The sequence below is a fragment of the Astyanax mexicanus genome, chromosome 5 (assembly GCF_023375975.1).
Source record: "Astyanax mexicanus isolate ESR-SI-001 chromosome 5, AstMex3_surface, whole genome shotgun sequence".
Lineage (NCBI taxonomy): Eukaryota > Metazoa > Chordata > Actinopteri > Characiformes > Acestrorhamphidae > Astyanax > Astyanax mexicanus.
Window position 1 is genome coordinate 37,645,073 of NC_064412.1, and position 20,784 is coordinate 37,665,856.

The window sequence follows — 20,784 nt, forward strand, 5'->3', positions numbered from 1 at the left end:
GAGGCTCTGTTAAACACGAAATCCACCGGAGATCCTATGTAAACATAGTTACTTACACAGAGGTGGGTAGTCCAAGTCCAGAAAGTAAAAATGGTGGATTTTTAAACATACACCTACCTATCTCAGTTGTACTTCGCTGCTGGTGTTCCACAGTCAAATTCTGACCATTTGTTCCTTAGCTCTGAATTACTGGGCAAAGCATATAAACACTGATGTGTTATTTACACAAATAACACAGGAACGAAATGCCATACTGTTCCTAGCGCTGTAAGCTCTTATCGGACAAGATGTATCTGCTTCAGCTCTGCCTGTTTACGTAGTAGATATAGACACTGGTGCTTTTCCTGATCAACTCGTTTTTCTGAATATTTTCTTTTACTAGCTACTGCAGGCAATGGAGGTTGAAAAAGAGTTTCATGGGCAGCATTATATACAACTCAAAAAGACCTATTGTATTACACAAAGAACAAGAAAATTAAACGTTGCGCCCAAAACACACCAATCATTAAATAACAAAATTAGTACATGTTTTTTGCATGTTTTGAGCCGCGCAAAGAGTATGTTTCCCATCATTATGATAGCAAAGACACTCTGATTTGCCTTAAATCAGACCACACTGTGCACGGTTGATGGCTCATCCATAGAGTGTTGACAGAGTTTTGTAACTCCAGCTTATAAACTTAAATTGAACCTGATATTGATTAAAAACCTACGAGTGAGATCTGAGGAACTGTGTGTGTGTTGGACTGCAGGTCAGTCAGAAGGGGAAGACACTGCTGGACGTTCTTCAGAGGCCGCAGCCGACAGACTCTGGGTCAGTGACAGCGGGTGCCGACTACAGCCAGGCAGTGCGCGGGGTGCTGGACGTGGTACACGAGGTGGTGCATCAGTACCGCAGACTGGAGGGCCTTCTGCAGCACCGCAAGCTCCGCCTCCACCAGAGACTGCAGCTGTGTGTGTTCCAACAAGACGTGCAGCAGGTGGGCATATACAGCATGCAGAACACACTTGTGTACACGCACACACACACCCACACACACAAACAAACACCAGACATACCAAGTTGCAAAAATTAATTTCAGGGAGGTACCTCTGACTATATACTGTATTGTCACATTAACTCACCGCAGCATGCCTTTTGCAATAATTTAGTCCCTCGTCCTTGCGGGCAATGCTAAAATCACTATTATAAACTGTACAGCGGGCAAGAACTTTAATGTTTTTTAACTTTTACTAGACATGGATATACTTTAGAGTAGTCAGAGGAGAAATTAGTTTTGATGGGAGCCATGATGCTCCTGAATGCATCCCGCCTCTGTGCTTGTTTGTTTTCGCTCTTGGACCACTCATTCTATAAGATATTCAGGAGATATTATCTGACTTGTGGGCATCAGCGAGACTTTATTGATATGCGGTAGACTCCCTGAGCTAGGTGGGTTCCAGATATGAAATAGCTACAGGAGTCCAATTCTCAAACATTGGAGAAAGTTTTCTATGCACCATTTTCTCCCCAGATCCAAAGCTCACACAGGTTGCCAGATTGACACACAGTGGCAAGAGACGACAAGTCTTACTCTGTAGCTGATCAGTGTTCAAAATGTCAGTCTCAACTAAGCTAGTGGTTGTGGATAGATACCCAGCTATGATTAGCAACCTTACTGAAGCTCAGGGATTACCTGTTCAGCAGAAACAGTCAGCTTACCTGTTTCTATGGCTACAGCACACTGTTTGATCCACACAGATTTCCATGACGTACCACTTAGTTCAAATAAGAAAATACTGGCTGAAGATCTGATGTTACCAGCTCTCAGTGCTTTAAGTCAGCATCTGATGATACATCCTGATCATGTTTTCAGTTACTACAGATGCTATAAAATAACCATCTCTTTTAAATATGTATTTGTTTATTAACACTTTAAAATCGTGAGAAATAATAGTAATTTTTACTATTATAATAGTCTGTTTTTGATGGACAAACGTTGTGCATTTATTGCGTTGCATATTGCATATTTTTTGGCAGTTATATGAAACTATGTGTAAAATTACAGAAAATTTAGGTTTGTAAATGTTTGCTAAACAAAAAAATATATATTTATATTTAGCATTTTTCTTAAGAACAGATTATTTTTGTATTCCACTTACATATTTCTTTCATAAACTCATTTTTTTCTAAATAAAATATGACATATTACAGAGAAAATACAGAATAGTTTATTGGGAAAGTGCACATACAAATATACTTTACAGTGCTAAATGTCCAGTTAAACTTTAATAGATTATGGAGTTCTTAATGTAGCACTGTGGTCTTTGCTGTGTTCGTACACACACACACACACACACACACACACACAGCAGAAACAGAACATTTAACAGTGGAGAACATTTGCACTGCAGTCTATTATCCAGACCACCAGAGTGGACCACTCAGCAGCTTTACAGCATATCCGCTTTTTAATGCATGCATGTGTGAATAGATGCAGGTGCATGCATGCATGCGCGACTCTGCGAGTGTGAAGGAGAGTGAGAGAGAAAGGAGAGTGAGGCGTGAGTCTGAGAGTGGAGTGAAATTGCTCATCGTTTCTCCAGGGCTGTGTGTATTATGCCCGGGCTTCACTGAATACACTCTGGACAATACACTGAGCTTCCTGTGAACCAAAGCCTATTATTACCAGCTAAATGCTGCTCTTTCAGACACTCTGCTGCATCTCAGTGAGGTGGACGACAGCCTGAGTGATCTTCAGCTGCCGTGTGGGGCCCAAGTCAAAGCTAACACTGCTGCTAACCGAATTAAATGAGGACCTCACAGCATCACTGATTCAATGTTACATGCAGTTACAAGGTTTTGCATTCTAAGCATAAAGGTTTTTTAAGCAAGATTAATATGTTTTTAACAGTAGCAACCTGCATATTTAACATATGTTACATATGGAAAAGTAATGTTTGTTTCCAGCACCAGCCAAAATCACAGTGTTAAATCTAACCCTGTGGTGTGGAGGCTGTACTTTAGTCCAGCTAGCTTTGACTGTGAGTAGTTTACCTGCTTTAAGGTGCTATACTGAATATATTACACGGACAGTACTGTCTATCACACACTCATTTATAAAAATAAGTAAATAACACACCCCAAATTGCTGAAAAGTTATAGTTTCAGGCACAAATCTGTAAAATATTACAGGTAATTTGATTTAACATTGAGGCTTGCTTGCAAGAAGATGTAAAAGTGATTCCCCTGCTGCCCTATAAAAGGGCACACAAGGGCTCCAAGTGGTCCAGCCGGCTAAGCGCTGCCACTATGATCAAGAGATCCCCATCGGCTACCGGAGCCCTGAGAGAGCACAATTGGCCTTGCTCTTTCTGGGTGGGTAGATGGCACTCTCTCTCTCCCCTCATCATTTCAAAGGGTGATGTCGATCAGCACAAGGCATCTGTGAGCTGATGTATCAGAACCAGTCGCTGCGCTTTCCTCCGAGCGCGCTGTGATGCTACTCAGCAATTCTGCTACTCAGCAATTCTGCAGTTCTAAAAGAGGTGGTGGCTGACTTTGCATGTATCGGAGGAGGCATGTACTAGTCTTTACCCTCGTGGTATATCTAGGGGCATCACTAGTGATAGGGGGAGTCCTAATGAGTGGGTTGGGTAATTGGCTGTGTAAATTGGGGAGAAAATGGAAAAAAAATATGTAAAACTACATAAAAAAGGCACATTCAAATTTTTGGTGAGAGATCACTGATGCTACACATGCCTATATGACACACTCAAAAAGATAATTAACCCAGCTGACAGACTTTGAGAGGGGTGCTTCAATGAACTTAGAGAAGCACTGTGATTGTTCTATTTCATGCCTCCTGACCGCCAGAGGGCGGCTTAGCCTAGTGGATATTCCCTTGGGCACAGCAATGGACCGAGCAATTATACCAAAAAAAAAGCATGTGACCCACCCCTACAAGGGGCCGTCACACCCACCTATCTTCCTCTTTTTCCTCTCGCGCTTGGACCGTTCACAGCTCACGGAGCTGCAGAATTCTGCCCTCACGAGCTGTTTCGTTATTGGATTTACTGGATTCTACTGGATTTCGGATTTACTCGTTTTCACTCCTGAGAACTAGCGTGGCCCGGGCGGTAAGTATTGCGGTGACCCCGCTTGCCCGGGTTCGCTGAGTGTTAGTGCACCTTACCTGCACTCGCTCGCCACGGCCTACTGCATCGCTGGTCCAATAACCGCGTGCGTATTACTCCCGTCCGCCGTGGATCCTCTGTGTGCACCGCCTGCTATGGAGCCTATTGCCTGTCGAGCGTGCTTCGCGCCGCTGCAGCCAGACGACCCGCACACCCTGTGCCCCTCCTGCCTCGGGGTCTCTCACCTCCGTGAAGCTCTGTCTGACCCTTGCGTGCATTGTGCGACAATTCCCTTCGCCTCACGCCAACACCGGCTTGCGTCCGTCCTTATTAACGACGACGCCATGCTCTCCTCCTCGGGTTCCTCGATGGTGAAAACAGGAACTAAGCGCTCTTCTTCGCGACCTGCGGACGAGCCAGCACCAAAAAGGAAGGCAGGTGCTCTACGTTCACGCCTGGACCGCTTGGAAGCTCTCGTTACTCAGCTTCAGAGTCACCAGCTGCCCGCTGCCCTCCAGCTCGGCGCTGAGACCGCCGACTCCGAGCCCGTGGAGGATGATGATGATTTACTCTCCACTGCAGCCACGGATAGCCTCTTTACTTCAGGCAATGCTGCTGACTACACTGGACGGGCTGTTTCCCTCCCACGATCGCCCCTCTCTGCAGCGGGCTCTCCTCTCGGCTCCGGCTCGGTTGTGGATGATGGAAGTGCGTTGGAGGACACTTCTCCCCTCCCAACTATGGTTCGCGCTACTCTGGCTCGGCTTGGCTCCGCTCCAGCACAGCCTAATCCCAGCTCCAGTGCTTACTTTAAGCTAACCGCGGCGGATAGCCCCGCTCTCATTCCTCCTTGCAGCGCATTTGTGGGAGAGCTCCAGTCAGCCTTTTTGGCTGCAGCTTCGCGATCTCGACCTTCTTCCCTGGCTCGGTCGTTTTGGAACATGTCCGACGCGGCTCAGTACGGACTGGATCGTATCCCTCCAGTGGAGCCTTCGGTCGCCTCCCTGGTTGTTTCTCCTGACGAAGCGCTGCGTTCTGATGTCCGATGCCCAAGGAAGGCATGCAGACGCACTGATGAAGGTATCGCTAAAGCATACAATCACGCAGCGCGCATTGGCCGGCTGGATAATACTGTTTCTCATCTCCTTTTGGAAATGGAGTCTTCACCTCAGCTGGTAGATATGCCTTCTGCCTTTAGAGGTGCTCTGCAGACTGTTCTACATGGAATGGGATTCCTGACACAGGAGTTAGGCAGTCTTATGGCTAGCCTTGTGAGATTACGCCGTCATTTGTGGCTTTCTCAAGCGCCGTTGTCTGATGCGTGCAGAACCGCGCTCCGGGATCTCCCGTTAATGCCCGGCCAGTTATTCGGACCGGCGGCCACAGAGGCTTTGGAGCGCCGAGCTCGTATGACCGAGACGCGACAGCAGCAGCCGAAATCACATCGCTCTGAGCGTGTGTTTACACGCCCGCGTTCAGTTCTTCCACAGGCTCGCTCTGATCAGATCAGGCGTATGCCAACTCAGGCGAATAGGCGATCTCCCCCTCGGATCTCTGGACACTTTCGCCGCCCTCCAGCTCCCCCTCGGCGCCCCCCCGCTGGAACGAAAGGACCGCGCGCTTCGCGCTGACGAGCAGGGGCAGCCAGTGGGTGTTTTCACGGACTCTCAGCTGGCTGCGTGGTCCGTAGCTTCCACGGATCGCTGGGTTCTTTCGACCCTGAGTTACGGGTATCGGCTCCAGTTCAGGAGTCGACCCCCGCGAGTCGCACGTTTGATTCAGACACGTGTAAAAAGTTCAGTTCATGTAAACACTCTTCAGGAGGAAATATGTGCTCTTATTGCAAAACGTGCCATAGAGGAGGTGAAATGTCCCGTGTTTTTTCAGGGACACTGCTCCAAATATTTTCTAGTGCCGAAAAAAGACGGCGGCTTCCGCCCGATTCTGGATTTGAGGGGGATGAACCGACACCTCAAACGATTCACTTTCAAAATGATTCGTCCCGTGGATGTGCTCCAGGTGATTCAGCCAAACGAGTGGTTCACCACTCTGGATCTAAAGGACGCATATTTCCACATTCCCATAGCAGCTGTACACAGGCGTTTTCTCCGCTTTGCCTTTCAGAACCGAACTTATCAGTACCGGGTTCTTCCGTTCGGGCTTTCGCTAGCTCCGAGGGTCTTTACCAGATGCATGGCGGCGGCGTTATCTCCGCTGACTCGCGCTGGAATGAAGATCTTGCCGTACCTGGACGACTGGCTGATCTGTTCACTCTCGCGGGAGCAAGCGATGGCAGATCTCAAAGTGTTGCGATCTCACGTAGCAGGGCTGGGGCTTTCCATCAACCTGGAGAAAAGCTCCCTCTGCCCGAGTCAGTCTGTTCAGTTCATAGGCATGAACTTAGACTCGCGAGCAATGAGAGCATCTCTGACGACACAGCATGTGGTGAGTATTCTGAGATTACTCTCCAGAGTTCACGTGGGCCGCTGCGTCCGCTACAGTCACCTGTTACGTCTGCTGGGAATGTTCACAGCGGCTGTGTGCATTTTGCCGCTCGGTTTGCTGGAACTGCGACCGTTTCAGATCTGGATGAATCATTTGGGGCTCGATCCGATCCGTCACAAACACAGGCTGGTGCAGATCGATCGGGGGTGCGAGGAGGCTCTCGCCCCGTGGAGGCGCCGCTCTTTTCTCATGGCGGGGGTACCGCTGGGGGTCGTGGCATCACGTCGGGAGATAATCACCACCGACGCATCTCTCACGGGTTGGGGTGCTGTATGGCAACGCAGCGCTGTGCAGGGTTCTTGGAGTTTTCACCGAGCCCAGGACCACATAAACCTCCTCGAGCTGAGAGCGGTTTATTTGGCACTCCAGCATTTTCTGCCACAACTCCAGGGTCGTCATGTTCTTGTTCGTTCAGACAATATGACAGTTGTTTACAACATAAACCACCAAGGTTGTACTCGTTCCCTGCCTGCTCTGCGTCTGGCACGCAGCATCCTCACCTGGGCAAATCACAGGCTGGCATCGCTGCGGGCGATTCATCTTGCTGGGACCCTCAATCTGACTGCGGATTTTCTCTCAAGGCAGAGGTTGGACCCGGGCGAGTGGTGCTTACACCCGGATGTGGTGCGTCAAATATGGGATCGTTATGCCATGGCTGCGGTCGATCTTTTTGCGAGTGCGACCACCACACATTGCCAGCGATGGTTCTCTCGCATGGACGAAGAGAGAGCGATGGGGACAGACGCGTTGGCACACGAATGGCCACGCTGCCTTTTATATGCCTTTCCCCCAATTCCGCTTCTTTTGAGCGTCCTGCTACGAATTCAACAGTGCAGACACAGTGTCCTGCTGGTAGCTCCACAGTGGCCTGCCAGACCCTGGTTTCCTCTGCTTCACTGCCTACTGACCAGCGAGCCCTGGCCACTTCCTGTGAGGAGGGACCTTCTCTCACAGATGGGGGGGCGACTGTGGCACCCGTGTCCGGAACGCCTCCAGCTCTGGGTGTGGCCTCTGGGCCCCCTGATGTTTTAATGGCTTGTTCTGCCTCTGTGAAATACACTGTGGAGAATGCCAGAGCTCAGTCTACCCGTCTCTTATATGGTAACCGTTGGAAGCTGTTTTCTGATTGGTGCACTAAGTTCAGGGTTTCTCCTGTGCACTGTGATATTCCTGTAGTGCTGGATTTCCTCCAGCATCTGTTTGATGCGGGTAGGGCACCTTCCACATTGAAAGTTTATGTCGCTGCCATATCGGCCCGTCATGTGGACATTAATGGATCATCCTTAGGTTCTCACAAACTGATCTGTGGCTTTCTTAAGGGTGCTAGGCGCCTAAGGCCTGTCAGGACCCCGCGCTGCCCTCAGTGGGATTTACTTTGTGTTTTAAGCCTCTTAAAGTGTGCTCCCTTTGAACCTCTATCACAAACGGGTGTTAAATGGGTTTCACTCAAAACTGCCTTTCTCTTAGCTGTTGCCTCAGCAAGACGTGTCAGTGAGCTGCATGCACTTTCAGTTAGTGCTGCTTGTTTACGTTGGTGGCCTGATTGTTCCGGTGTCACATTGTGGCCTAATCCTGTGTTTCTGCCAAAGGTTCTGGAATCATCTTTTGTTAACCAGTCTATTGCTCTGTCTGCGTTTCAGGACGAGCTTGTGGATCAGCCTTCAGTTCTGTGCCCTGTTCGTGCACTCAGGCAATATGTTTCAGCTACGGAACCTCTTCGTTCCACTGATCAACTTTTTGTGTGTTTTGGTGGCCGCACAGTGGGTGGGCCACTCTCTAAACAGGGTCTCTCACACTGGGTGGTAAGAGTCATCAGGATGGCGTATGATGCAGCTGGTATCACGTTACCTGCATCTGTGACATGCCACTCCACTCGTGCAGTTTCCACATAATGGGCGGTACTTCGGGGTGTTCCCCTGTCAGAGGTGTGCTCAGCCGCGACCTGGTCGTCTCCTTGCACTTTTTCGAGGTTCTACCGGCTGAATGTGGCTGCGCAAATGGATCTGGCCTCATCCGTGCTCTCAGCCAAGAATCTGCCATTGGATGTGCTGCCCTCGTGACAAAGTTGGTATGCGTCATCCACTAGGCTAAGCCGCCCTCTGGCGGTCAGGAGGCATGAAATAGAACGCTAGTTACGAATGTAACTGTGGTTCTATGAATGCTGGATGACCGCCAGAGTCTGTCGTCACTCGGTCAGTCCGCGGGTTGCGCGAGAAGTTGTTCCGAGGAAGATAGGTGGGTGTGACGGCCCCTTGTAGGGGTGGGTCACATGCTTTTTTTTTGGTATAATTGCTCGGTCCATTGCTGTGCCCAAGGGAATATCCACTAGGCTAAGCCGCCCTCTGGCGGTCATCCAGCATTCATAGAACCACAGTTACATTCGTAACTAGCGTTTTGATTAATTTGATTAATTGACAAAAATGTTCTTCTTTAATGATTCATTCAGATTTATTTCTGATTGTTAATGATGGTGATTGTTAATCAGCCATAGACAGTTCACCGATATGTGTAGGACATCCTGTGGCCACATGTATTGCCATTAATGGCAAGGCTCCAACTGGCATTTTTCAGCAGGAGAAAAAAAGGCAAAAAAGAAATAACCATACATTTAAATGGCTTTCTTGTGATTGGTTAAAATAAAATTGGAATAAAATGTAAATGTTTGCATAACAAACTGTGTTGTTCTGTTATTGCAATGTAATTATGTGTATATCTCTATGGTAAAAAGGGGACATAGAGTTTGGAAGGGGTTTATATGTTAAATCTGATTTGTTTCTTCACGTCTCTGTCATGCTGGAAGCGTAAACCAATCCGTTCAGGTTTTCAGTGTTGTGTAGGATTAGTCAGCTGTAATTCTGGATTTGAATTCTGAACCAGTTGTGTATGTGTGTGTTTCTGTGTTTGTTTTTGTGTGTGTACAGGTGCTGGACTGGATCCAGAACCATGGAGAGGCTTTTCTCAGTAAACACACTGGGGTGGGCAAGTCTGTACATCGAGCACGAGCGCTACAGAAACGCCACGATGACTTCCAGGAAGTGGCACAGGTACAAGAATATTTATCAATGTTCATGTATATGTGACTGGAACATATTGTCCTGACTTTAAAAAACAGGTCTAAATTACATCACCTACAGATTAATTTGGGGTTAAAATTGAAAAAACATGTTATGTTCGTCAAAAACCTAACTCAGGGTAGTGTGTTCAATTGGAACCTCATACCAACTATTAAGCAAAGGGATTAGGCACTATTCAGACAGGAGAAGTAAAAGATTCTCAGTGATTTTTTGTGATAATTTCAGTCGTCTTTTGTCTCCTGGAAAAGAAGCTGTACAAATAACCTTTAATTATATTACAGTATTTTAAAACTGCTAACAAGCTTTTACCAGTACCTACAAGTACACCTACCTCATACTTTTACCAAATTAATTAGTTAATTTCCTGCACAAAAGCAGATTTTGTTGTCAAATAATAATTACTTGGATGTCAAATATGTGCCTTTTTATAAAGCCTATATGCTGCACGATATATCGTTTAAGCATCGCCATCGTGATGTGCGCATGCACAATGGCGCTTAGGGCAAGTCAATCAAACACGTCTTGTTGCAATGGTTTGATTCTTAACACAAGAATAGATACACAGCGCTGTCTCTGTGTCTGTGTGAGTGACAGGCAGCTGCTGCCTGAGAAGCATGAGGGGGAGGGGGAGCATAAGGGGCAGGCAGGAGTAAACATGAGGTAACTGCATGGACTCCATCCACATGGCTGTGCACGTGCTTGTAAACGCACATGTTGAAAGCTGTGCACCTCAGTCCAGCACAGTTTTGCACAGATATTTCTAGTTACAGCTGAATGGAAGCTTTTAATCCCAGAACAACGCTCTTATTAACCTTTTAAAAATCCATTTAAATGCTTGATTAAAGGGCTGATTGCTGTTGTTTTGCAGTTTTCCTCGGATTTTGAGTGCTCGGCACTGACTCAGTTCTCGATCTTGATAGTAATTCAGTAAAAAGCTGTAGGTACATGCCACAATTGACAAACTCAACCAAAACTTCATTATAAACCTAATAAGCCTTGGTTCTATATGTTTCATAACTTCTGTGAAGCACATACGCGTTTGAGTCAGTGTTAGTTTTGCTTTGCATAAGTGCTGTTGGGCCATGGAACAAGACAGTGATTCAAAACTTACAAGCATGTGAACCTCAGAATGGATAGGAATAAGAAATTGGCATTTTTAAATTGCCTAGTTAAAGTCCCAAACTAATTACTATCTGCATTAATTAATCTGAAATGTAATGTAATTCAGAGTCTGTCTCTGTCTCTCTCTCTCTCTCTCTTTCTCTAATTCCAGAACACATACACTAACGCTGATAAGCTGCTGGAGGCGGCGGAGCAGTTAGCTCAGACCGGAGAGTGTGACCCTGAGGAGATCTACGCTGCTGCTCATCATCTGGAGGTCAGAGTTCAGGAGTTTGTTCGCCGAGTGGAGCAGAGAAAACTGCTGCTGGATCTCTCCGTCTCCTTCCACACACACACCAAAGAGGTACACACACACACACACACACACACACACACTCACACACACACATACAATGCCTGTACACAAAATAGCAAGTACCCTATTTTTCACACTATAAGGTGCACCGGATTATAAGGTGCAATATCAATGAACGTCTATTTTCTGCTCTATTTTCATAAACAAGGTGCATCGGATAATAAGGTACATTTTAAGAGACACTATAAGGAACTTCTAATTCAGCAAGTTTCACCACTGTGTGGTGGTGGGGAGTAGCTAACTAAATTAAGTAAAGTTAAGCTAAGTAAACAAAACTGTAATAGAAAAGACTTTCTTTTAAAATCAAACGAGTGCTGGATGTTAATCTACACAGATTTCTGTTTAGTGCTAGCCGGGGTTATCAGCAGGCTACAGGTCAATAATATTCACTTCTGAGCAGCAAAAGAGCAAGCGTGGTTGCAGGTAATGCTAATGCTGCTCCAGCAGTGCTAGCTGGGGTTAGCAGCAGGCTACAGGCTGAAAATACTCCCCTCTAAATGACTGGATTATAAGGCGCATGATGATTTTTGGTGAAGGATTTTACGTGCACCTTATAGTGCAACAAATATGGTCTGTAAATTTTGTAATAAGTAGTCCAAATGTGAGTAATTTATCCTTAATATAACACCCCAACTATAAACATCCCACGGAAATGGAAGGAGTATGGCACAACATTAAACCTACCAAAACATAAATGCCAAATGCTATGTGTGGCAGAAAAGTAACACAGCACCTTACCCTGAACACACCACCCCCACCGTGAAACATGGGGGTGGCAGCATCATGCTGTGAGGATCCTTTTCTACTGTAGTGAGCCAGGGAAGCTGTCAGCGTTGATAGGAAGATGGATGGATCTAAATACAGGGCAATCCTGGAAAGAAACCAGTGAAAGACTTTGGGAAAAGGACTGGGGCGGAGAAAGTTCACCTTCCAGCAAGACAATGACCCTAAACATACAGCAAGGGCTACTTTTTAATGTTGTAGATCAAAGCATAGTCATGTGTTAGAATGGCCCAGTCAGAGTGCAGATCTAAACTGATCCCGTTGAGAATCTGTGGCAAAACTTTGCTGGTTTTGACTTTACTGGTTTTGACACTTTCCATCTTCATCTCAATCTAACTAAAAGCTATTTTGTAAGGAAAAATGAAGCTGTAATTGCAGGAATAGGTGGTCCTACAAATTATTGACTCAGGGGGGCTAAATACACTTTAAAATAATTATTAATAAGCTTCACAATTACTTGCTACATTGTGTTTGTGTATCACAAAAAATCCCAAATCAATAAATGTAAGTATCTTAAATTCAAGGGGTATAAATACTTTTTCAAGGCACTATACACACACACACACACAAACACACACACACACACACACACACACACACACACAAACACACACGCACACACACAGTGTGAAGCAGCTGGGCTGAGGCTTGATTAGAATAATTGGCGGGTGCTTCATTAAACTAGAGATATGATCAGAGCAGTAGATAGTTCACTGATTGAAACTGTAGTGAGAGAGCTGAGATAGATCCTCATTTCAATAATAAGTAAAATTTTGCTGTTTGATTTGATTTTTGCAGAGATTTGGATTATTAATGCTTGGAAGGGATGTGTCTCCATTTTTTTATTCATTAAAAAGATAACGCAACATGCCAGAAGTCTCAGCATGGAATTGTGGAGGTTCTTAATGGTGTCCTTTGATTATCCATTACATGCAGCTTTAGTATTCCTGGAGATTTTGGGTTAGGGGTGGAGTGTTGATAGTATTTAGCAGGGGTCAGCAATAGGCGGCCCGCTGTCCAGATGTGGCCCGCAAGCATGAAACATCTCGTGAAGTTGTTTGAACTATAATGAACGTTAATGAAAAAATAAAAAAAATAAAATGCTTCTCTGGTGAGCTGTAGTTTACATGCGTCACCTGTCTTTCTGTCGTGCTCGACGTGTAGTTTCTGCCTGTTCTCGTTTTTCCGCCCGTTCTCGGGCTCCCAATCTCCTTATAAGGCATTTTTTCCCGGCTGTGTCCCAATTCACTAGCCGGGCCAGCGGTAGTATATTGTACCGCGACCCTGGCGACACAGACTCGATCCCGCGTGAGGAGCGGCGTGTTTATTTATTTTTCCTTTTTTCTTGGGTTTACCTGCTTTGAGATCAACTGTTCTGCAATTGGGTTTAACAACCCTCTGGGCTGGAGAGCTTCTAGTCTGTAGCACTCCATCCCTTTACACTTAATTTTACAAAACCCGCCACGTAATGGCTTGGAAAACATCTGGCCCAAAGCCAAACTTAATTGCTGACCCCTGGTGTAGAGGTTCTTGATGGTGTCCTTTAAAAATCCATTCCATGCAGCTTCAGTATTCCTGCAGATTTTTCGGTAGGGGTGGACTGTTGATAGCATACTGTAGCATTTGTGTCTGTAGGGCATGCTCTTGAGATGGCAGCAGTATGTGGACGAGCATTGCCCTTGTAGAATAGCAACTGCTACAGTATGATGGTGTGACCCTAATGTTGTTTCTACAGTCATATATAATAGTGATGTGTGTGTGTGTGTGTGTGTGTGTGTGTGTGTGTGTTTTTTCTTCTTTTGCTGCAGCATTTGATCTGCTTTAGGAATTTGGCGATTGTACAATTTTTGATCCTGCAAACAATAATCACATCTCATCTCTGCTGAACACTAAGCGGAGTCGCCTGCCCTGTAATCCTGCACATGCTCACTCACACACACACATACACACACAAATTCCAAGACATGTTACCAGGGCAACAGCAGAAACTGCTGATCCTTCTTGTCTGTGATTTTGTCTGTGAGGATCAGTAGCTATTGCCATGCTCTTTGTGCGTATCCGTGTATATGTGTGTGTCTGTCTTTGTGCGTTTCTAATTGTCTCTGCAAGGATTAAAAAAATTATCCATACAGTAGAAGGTGTGTTTATATACAGCTCTGGAAAAAAAATAAGAAACCAAATAAAAATGATAAGTTTCTTTGATTTTACCAAAATGAAAACCTCTGAAATATAATCAAGAGGAAGATGGATGATCACAAGCCATCAAACCAAGCTGAACTGCTTGAATTTTTGCACCAGGAGTGGCATAAAGTTATCCAAAAGCAGTGTGTATGACTGGTGGAGGAGAACATACCAAGATGCATGAAAACTGTGATTAAAAACCAGGGTTATTCCACCAAATATTTGTTTCTGAACTCTTAAAACTTTATGAATATGAACTTGTTTGTTTTCTTTGCATTATTTGAGGTCTGAAAGCTCTACATCTTTTTTTATTATTTTAGCCATTTCTCATTTTCTGCAAATAAATGCTTTAAATTACAAGATTTTTATTTGGAATTTATTTAAACATATACCTATACATAGCAAAATCAGAGAAACTGACTCAGAAACTGGAAAGTGGTCTTTTAATCTTTTCCAGAGCTGCATGTGTACTGCATCTTAAATGTCAAATATTTGGACACGCCTGACTGAATGTACACCGATGAGACCAAACATTGTGACCTATCCCCAATATGCTGATTCATCTTCGCGTCGTTCAACCAATACAGCTCACACTACAAGACCTTTAGTCCTGCAGGTCTTTAGTCCTGCTCCTGGAGAGCTACGGTCCTGCCAGTTACACCTCCATCTCTACTTTAACAAACCCTATTCACCTGATGAAGCTTTCTCTGAGGCAGTAATTAGATGGATCAGGTGGGATCGATTAGGTGGTGGAGTTAAAGTCTGCTGGAAGGTAGCTCTCCCAGAGCAGGGTTGAGACCCCTGTTCTACACTGAAATGTAAGAAATGCTGCCTACTCATTTACAGGATTCTAAAGCAGGAAAATTCAAAGACTTCTCGGAATCGAAGCTTAGTAAACCAGCCAATGATAACACAGCTAAAAGCTCTAGTATGCAGCAGGGAGTGTCAATTCCAGAACCTATTGTTTCCTTTTAATTTGGGTACAGAGGGCCTTATCTTACACACTGCGCAAAGTGCATCATGATGCTCATTGCTATCTTGTAGCTGCAGCGTTTAACCCTATGAACCCCAGCCTATTTTGGTGTGTTTTGCATTTGTCAGTTCCCCTTTCACTTGTTATTATAACACAGTTATGTTAGGAGACAGCCAGATTCTTTTATTTTTCTTTATACCAGAAGACATTGAGCTGCTCAAAAATGTCATAATTTGAGAATTTTTGAATTTTTACCCAGTGCCTGTTTTTTTTTTTTTTTTTTTTTACATATTTTTTTGAATGTACAGACTTCAAATCAATTCACACAAGAGTTTTCTTTTCAGTAATAGTTAGAATAGAGTGTATATTAGTTAAAAAGTATAAGGATTTTGATGATAGTTCATTACATGGCTTACTACTTTGACAGAATACATGAGCAGCACCAGGCAGATTTATTTATTTTTCTTATATTCCTATATCTAGAATGCAGATTACTAAGACCTTGACAGTAACAGTATAGGCTAAGAGTACTTTCAGCCAATTTAGCCAACATTCCTACCTAATGAAAGTGATTTAGTACACTGAATATTTACTATTAACTGTTTATAATAAGAGAATAAAGCATGGAAATATGAAGGTAAGCCTATTCTTTAAGTGTGTTTTACAGTAATTTTTTTAAAAACTCTTTAGTTGAGCGGAGGTCAGTGCTATTTTTTTAAGAAACAATAGGGTTCCTTGTTTGTCACAATGTATCCGGGTTCTCACAGGTCCTTAAAAAGTCTTAAAATGTCTTAAATTAAAATCCTGGTAATAAAGGTCTTAAATGGTCTAAAATTCACTGAAAATTTGCTGTAGGTATTGAATTTTCAGATGGTGTGTTTAATGCCGGTGGGAAAACACAGTGGCCCACCATGAACATCTAATCTGGGGAAACAGTTAACGTTAGCGGAGAGCTAGTTAACATTAGCGGCGAGTTAGCTAGCATAATAACATTAGCGGTGAGCTGGCTATGTTACCGAGGAGAAAACTAAGATTAGCGGAGAACTAGCTAACATACTGACCGTAGCGACGAGTTAGCTAAGCTACTGGGAAGAGAACTAAGGTTAGTGGCAGGTTAGCTAACATACTGACCTTAACATTGAGTTAGCTAAGATACCAGGAAAATAAATAAGGTTAGTGGAGAGTTAGCTAGAGGTGAGCGAGCTAACGCTACCAGGAAGAGAACAAAGGTTAGGGGAGAGCTAGCTAACTTTAGTGGCGGGCTAGCTAACATACAAACTTTAACGGCGAGCTAGCTAACTGGAAGGTCTAAATAAGTCTTGACTAAGACTATAAGTAAATAATTTTAGGCTGCATTTTACAACTGTGGTTCTGGAACGGTTCAGTTGGAGACCCTCTTTGTGCATGGAAAATGCCACTGGGGCTTCCCACCCTATTTGGGTACAAACCAAGAAGTGGTTTAAAGAAGTGGCCAAATCAGATAATGATGAATATACATAGATAATTATTTATAGAGAATTATGTTGGTGCGTTGAAGCATTCCTGCTTAATGAAGCTGTATAAACAATTCTCGATTTTTGACGCAGTTTGCGTCAATGGGGTACTAAGGGTTGAATAGCAAAGGCGCTGACAAATATATGTACACTGATGGGTGTGTTGGTCTTAAAGTGAGGTGTGTTCAGGTAAATTTTTGGTGTATTGCTATCTTGACAACAGAAATCACAGATGCGCCACTGACTAAAAATCCAAGACAACAGTTAACCGTAAGATGTTCATTGCTATCTTGGCCGTGCAGGTGCACTGCATGTGCCCAAGTCACATACACCCCAGCTTGTTACACATTCAAGGACATGCAGCATTCCAACATTAATCTTGCCATTTGGGGAAATAATTGGGCTAATGCAACTCCTGGTAACTAATCAACTGGTTTTTAGCATGGATATTTCTCGAATAAATTTTGCTATCTGGACGTGGGGGTTAGATAATCCCAATTTTGCATTGGACTTTTTTTTGTATGTAGTTCCTTTTTTGTTTGCTGATAATTCATTTTAAATGTTTGTTTGAAATATTAATCTGTCAGAAAATACAGGAATCATAAGCTTACTGTAAAATATGTAAAGGTTATACTGGTATTGTGTGCTTTTTGCTATTTTGTTTTTATAAAAGTGGTTTTAATTTTGGAGTGGTATTAGAGAGTCTTACAAAGTCTTACATTTATTTTCCCTATACCAGCAGATACTCTGTTAATACTTCGTTTCTCTGTTTATAGCTGTGGTCATGGATGGAGGAGCTACAGAAGGGTTTGGTGGAGCCCGTATGTTCTGAGACGGTGGACTCGGTGCAGGAGCTGATCCGGCAGTTCCAGCAGCAGCAGAGCAGCACACTGGATGCCACTCTTAATGTTATTAAAGAAGGAGAGGAGCTCATCCAGCACTTACGGTAAGATTAGCATCTTTACAGTTCTCTCAGCCTCAGTTTATTAACAGCTCAACACTCCACATGTTTACTGAATTACGAGTCGTCATCCAGGGCTGACCTGACAACGCTGTTTTTAACATAACATAATATAGAACCACAAAACTATTTAGCCTCTTTAAATTTCTTAACAGTAGGCAAATGCTGCATCATGTTGATTTTAATTTTAAGTAATAATGAAAAATACTACACACAGATTATTTTCATATGCTGTAATTTCATCGCTAGTATAACTGACTACTAAACGACTACTAATTTATTTGTGTAAAATATTGAAAGACATTAAATTTGGTGAATTAACTAACATTGAAGTTTAAGATTAGGGCCTTGACACACAGTAAGTTTGAGCACCATTGGGTTTAATTGTTTCTCCAGCGGCAGAGAAGTTTGGTGCTGCTGTTTCCATGCCCAGAATCACGCCTTCACCATGCTTACGCTTACAACCATCAAAGCTCAAAATGGTTCAACTTTGACCTTGCGGCAAATGATACTATGGCATGAAAATGTGTGACATGAACTCAAGGGACCAAAAAACATGGGCAAGCGACTGATTTTAATGATTACTGCAATGATTTTTGCAATATAAGCCACTTGTTATTCAGGAGTTTTAGTTCAGTTCTCCAGCACCGGGGCTGGAGTAGAATTAGCATTATCCGCTAATCACTCTCGCCTTTTCACCATTTAGTGGTGAGTATTATCGGCCTGAAGCCTGCTATGAATCCCGGCTTGCACTGCTGGAGCATCATTAGCATTATCCGCTAATTTCGCTCGCTACCCCCCCCCACACTACCACCCAGCGGTGAGACCTGCTGAATTAGTAGTTGCTCATAGTGTCTCATAAAATGTACCTTATAATCCAGTGCATCTAATGTATGAAAATAGACCAGAAAATAGACATTTGCTGTTAATGCACCTTATAATACAATGTGCCTCATTATGTGAAAAATATTTTAGTATAACCCCTCAGCAGTACAACACTCCCCTACACTCATATAGAGATATACCGCCTATAAAACCGCCTATAAAAACAAGCTCTAACTACCTACCTTTTGTGAGTCGAAAGTTCACAAACCCACCACCTCCCCAGCAACCCACTTCTTCCAATCTACTACCACTTTCCTCAACAGGGGGATATAACTTAGGGTTCGTACGGTCATGAAAACCCTGGACAAGTCATGGTATCTGAAAATAGTAATTTCCAGGCCTGGATAAGTTTTGGAAAAATAACAAATACTCAAAGTTTTGGAAAAGTCATGGAAATTTGGTCTACAAATTTTGTGTTTCAGTTTATCGATGGAGAAAATCTATTTTGAGCAAACAAATAAATCAGCTCAGAGTTAATTCCGTAATTTAGCCCTACACAAGGGAGCTCTCAGGATCTCACACACATTTAAAGATTGTGTGTCAGATTTATTTTGGGCCTACTATATAATCGATTTCGATTATAATTTTAGTTGATTTTTGGTTTTATTGTCCATGTCTGCACTGACATTTTGAAAATCATATGGTCATGAAAATTTGCCTTGAAGGCATGGAAAAGTCATGAAAAAATAATGGAAATATTTTGGTTAAAAAGTGTATGAACCCTGATAACTGCAGGCTTCTTCAGCTAAGCAGTTCAGAACTCCAGCCAAAAATTCTCAAAACATTTTTTCACGCATGGTCCGCACTTAGTAAATGTGTAGTTTTAATTTAGCTTTAATTTTAATCTAGCTAGCTCGCTAAATTTCCTGTTCCACCTTAAATAGTGCAGTAGACAGCAGAGGCTGCGTCATTTAACATGTATTGGTAAAATAAAATAAAAGCTAATAAAACTAATTTCAGCTCCCCACTACAAAGCAATTAAGGGTTGAACAATAATAATAAATTGCTGAATCTCCTACCCCCTTCTCAAGACATTTGATGCACTAAAATGAATTAAATGAAGTCCAACACTGCTATTATATCAGCCTGGCAAGGTCGTCTATGTGTTCTTAAAGGGTTGTCCCAATTCTTAGGGGGAGGATTTTACCACTTCCCATTTTATGTCTGTTCCAGCAGTTAGGGGTACAAATTAGAAATAGGACAGGGCCTTACTTGTTGCTTTCTACTTAGCGACTTGTTTTCACTCTTGTATCCACCTTAGTTTTTAACTTAAAAGTAGTTGTAGGTGATCTAGTAGTCTTAAACCTTGGATGTGTCCAGAAACTCAAAAATGGCAAAAAAAAAAAAAAGGCGCACTGTCAATAAATGTCTACTTTCTGGTCTATTTTCATATATCAGGTGCACTGGAATATAAGGCGCACCCATTATAACACACATCGAGCGAAATAAATATCAGATAAGTCTCACTCTGCAAGAAAAATAATGCCTGCTCTTTAAAAGACCTTAAATATGAAATGGAAAATAACCAACCCAACCCAAAATACTAACAAAAATATAATCTAATGAATTCCAAAATAACTCTACTAACTCCAAAACTACACAGCAGTAGAAAATAAAGTAATATTACCAAAAAAATCTGTGTGTGTGTTTATCGAGCGGGGATGTACACGTGCCGGGCGCACCTATAGGAATGAACTAAACTAAACTTAACCCAAAATACTTTATTTACTAATCTAACTCTATAGTTTATATAATATAAATATAATTAACTAATGTCATAGATAACAGGCAGTTGTAATAGTCATATTAATGTATGCACATGAATGACCAATGCTCAACACCTGTTTTGTTCCAAAACAGAACTGCTGCATCAGAGAAAGCCAAATAATCTCCGAATCACAGCGATCTTATAAATAATTCTATTATATAACATGGTTTGAGGCGAGTGTGATGATTTATGTATGCAGTTTGTACAGTGCTAATTGGTGCGGTGTAAGATTCCATTACGTGTTCGTACCATTAGCCTTGTAGCTCCTGTGTAAATATGCTGATCTGCTACATTTGGGATATGAGTGATATTTAACTGAGAATGAAGCACATATAAACCAGCTGCCCACCGTCCAGCTTCTGCCACCTGCCTCGGATTAAATGTCCACCACCCACTACTGATTATATTAAAGTATGTTAAAGATTCCTAACTAGCAGTTTTCTAATTGCTGAAATTTTGTTTATTTTTATTATTGCTACTTAGGGCTGGACAATAAGTCAATATCAATATATATTGTGATATAAATATCTCAATTAAGGTCATATGATATTTCAGAAATTTCAATATA

At 43.1% G+C, this 20,784-nt stretch overlaps 1 protein-coding gene across 1 annotated transcript in view; it reads left to right on the forward strand.

The window, feature by feature from the left end:
- The window catches only part of kalrnb (kalirin RhoGEF kinase b), a 176,322-nt gene that overhangs the window by 53,390 nt on the left and 102,148 nt on the right, over window positions 1-20,784 (forward strand). The window contains exons 9-12 of the mRNA XM_022673454.2: window positions 753-980; window positions 9,543-9,665; window positions 10,969-11,160; window positions 17,379-17,548. Of these exons, the coding sequence (XP_022529175.2) occupies window positions 753-980; window positions 9,543-9,665; window positions 10,969-11,160; window positions 17,379-17,548 (713 nt within the window). The remainder of the gene's footprint in view (window positions 1-752; window positions 981-9,542; window positions 9,666-10,968; window positions 11,161-17,378; window positions 17,549-20,784) is intronic.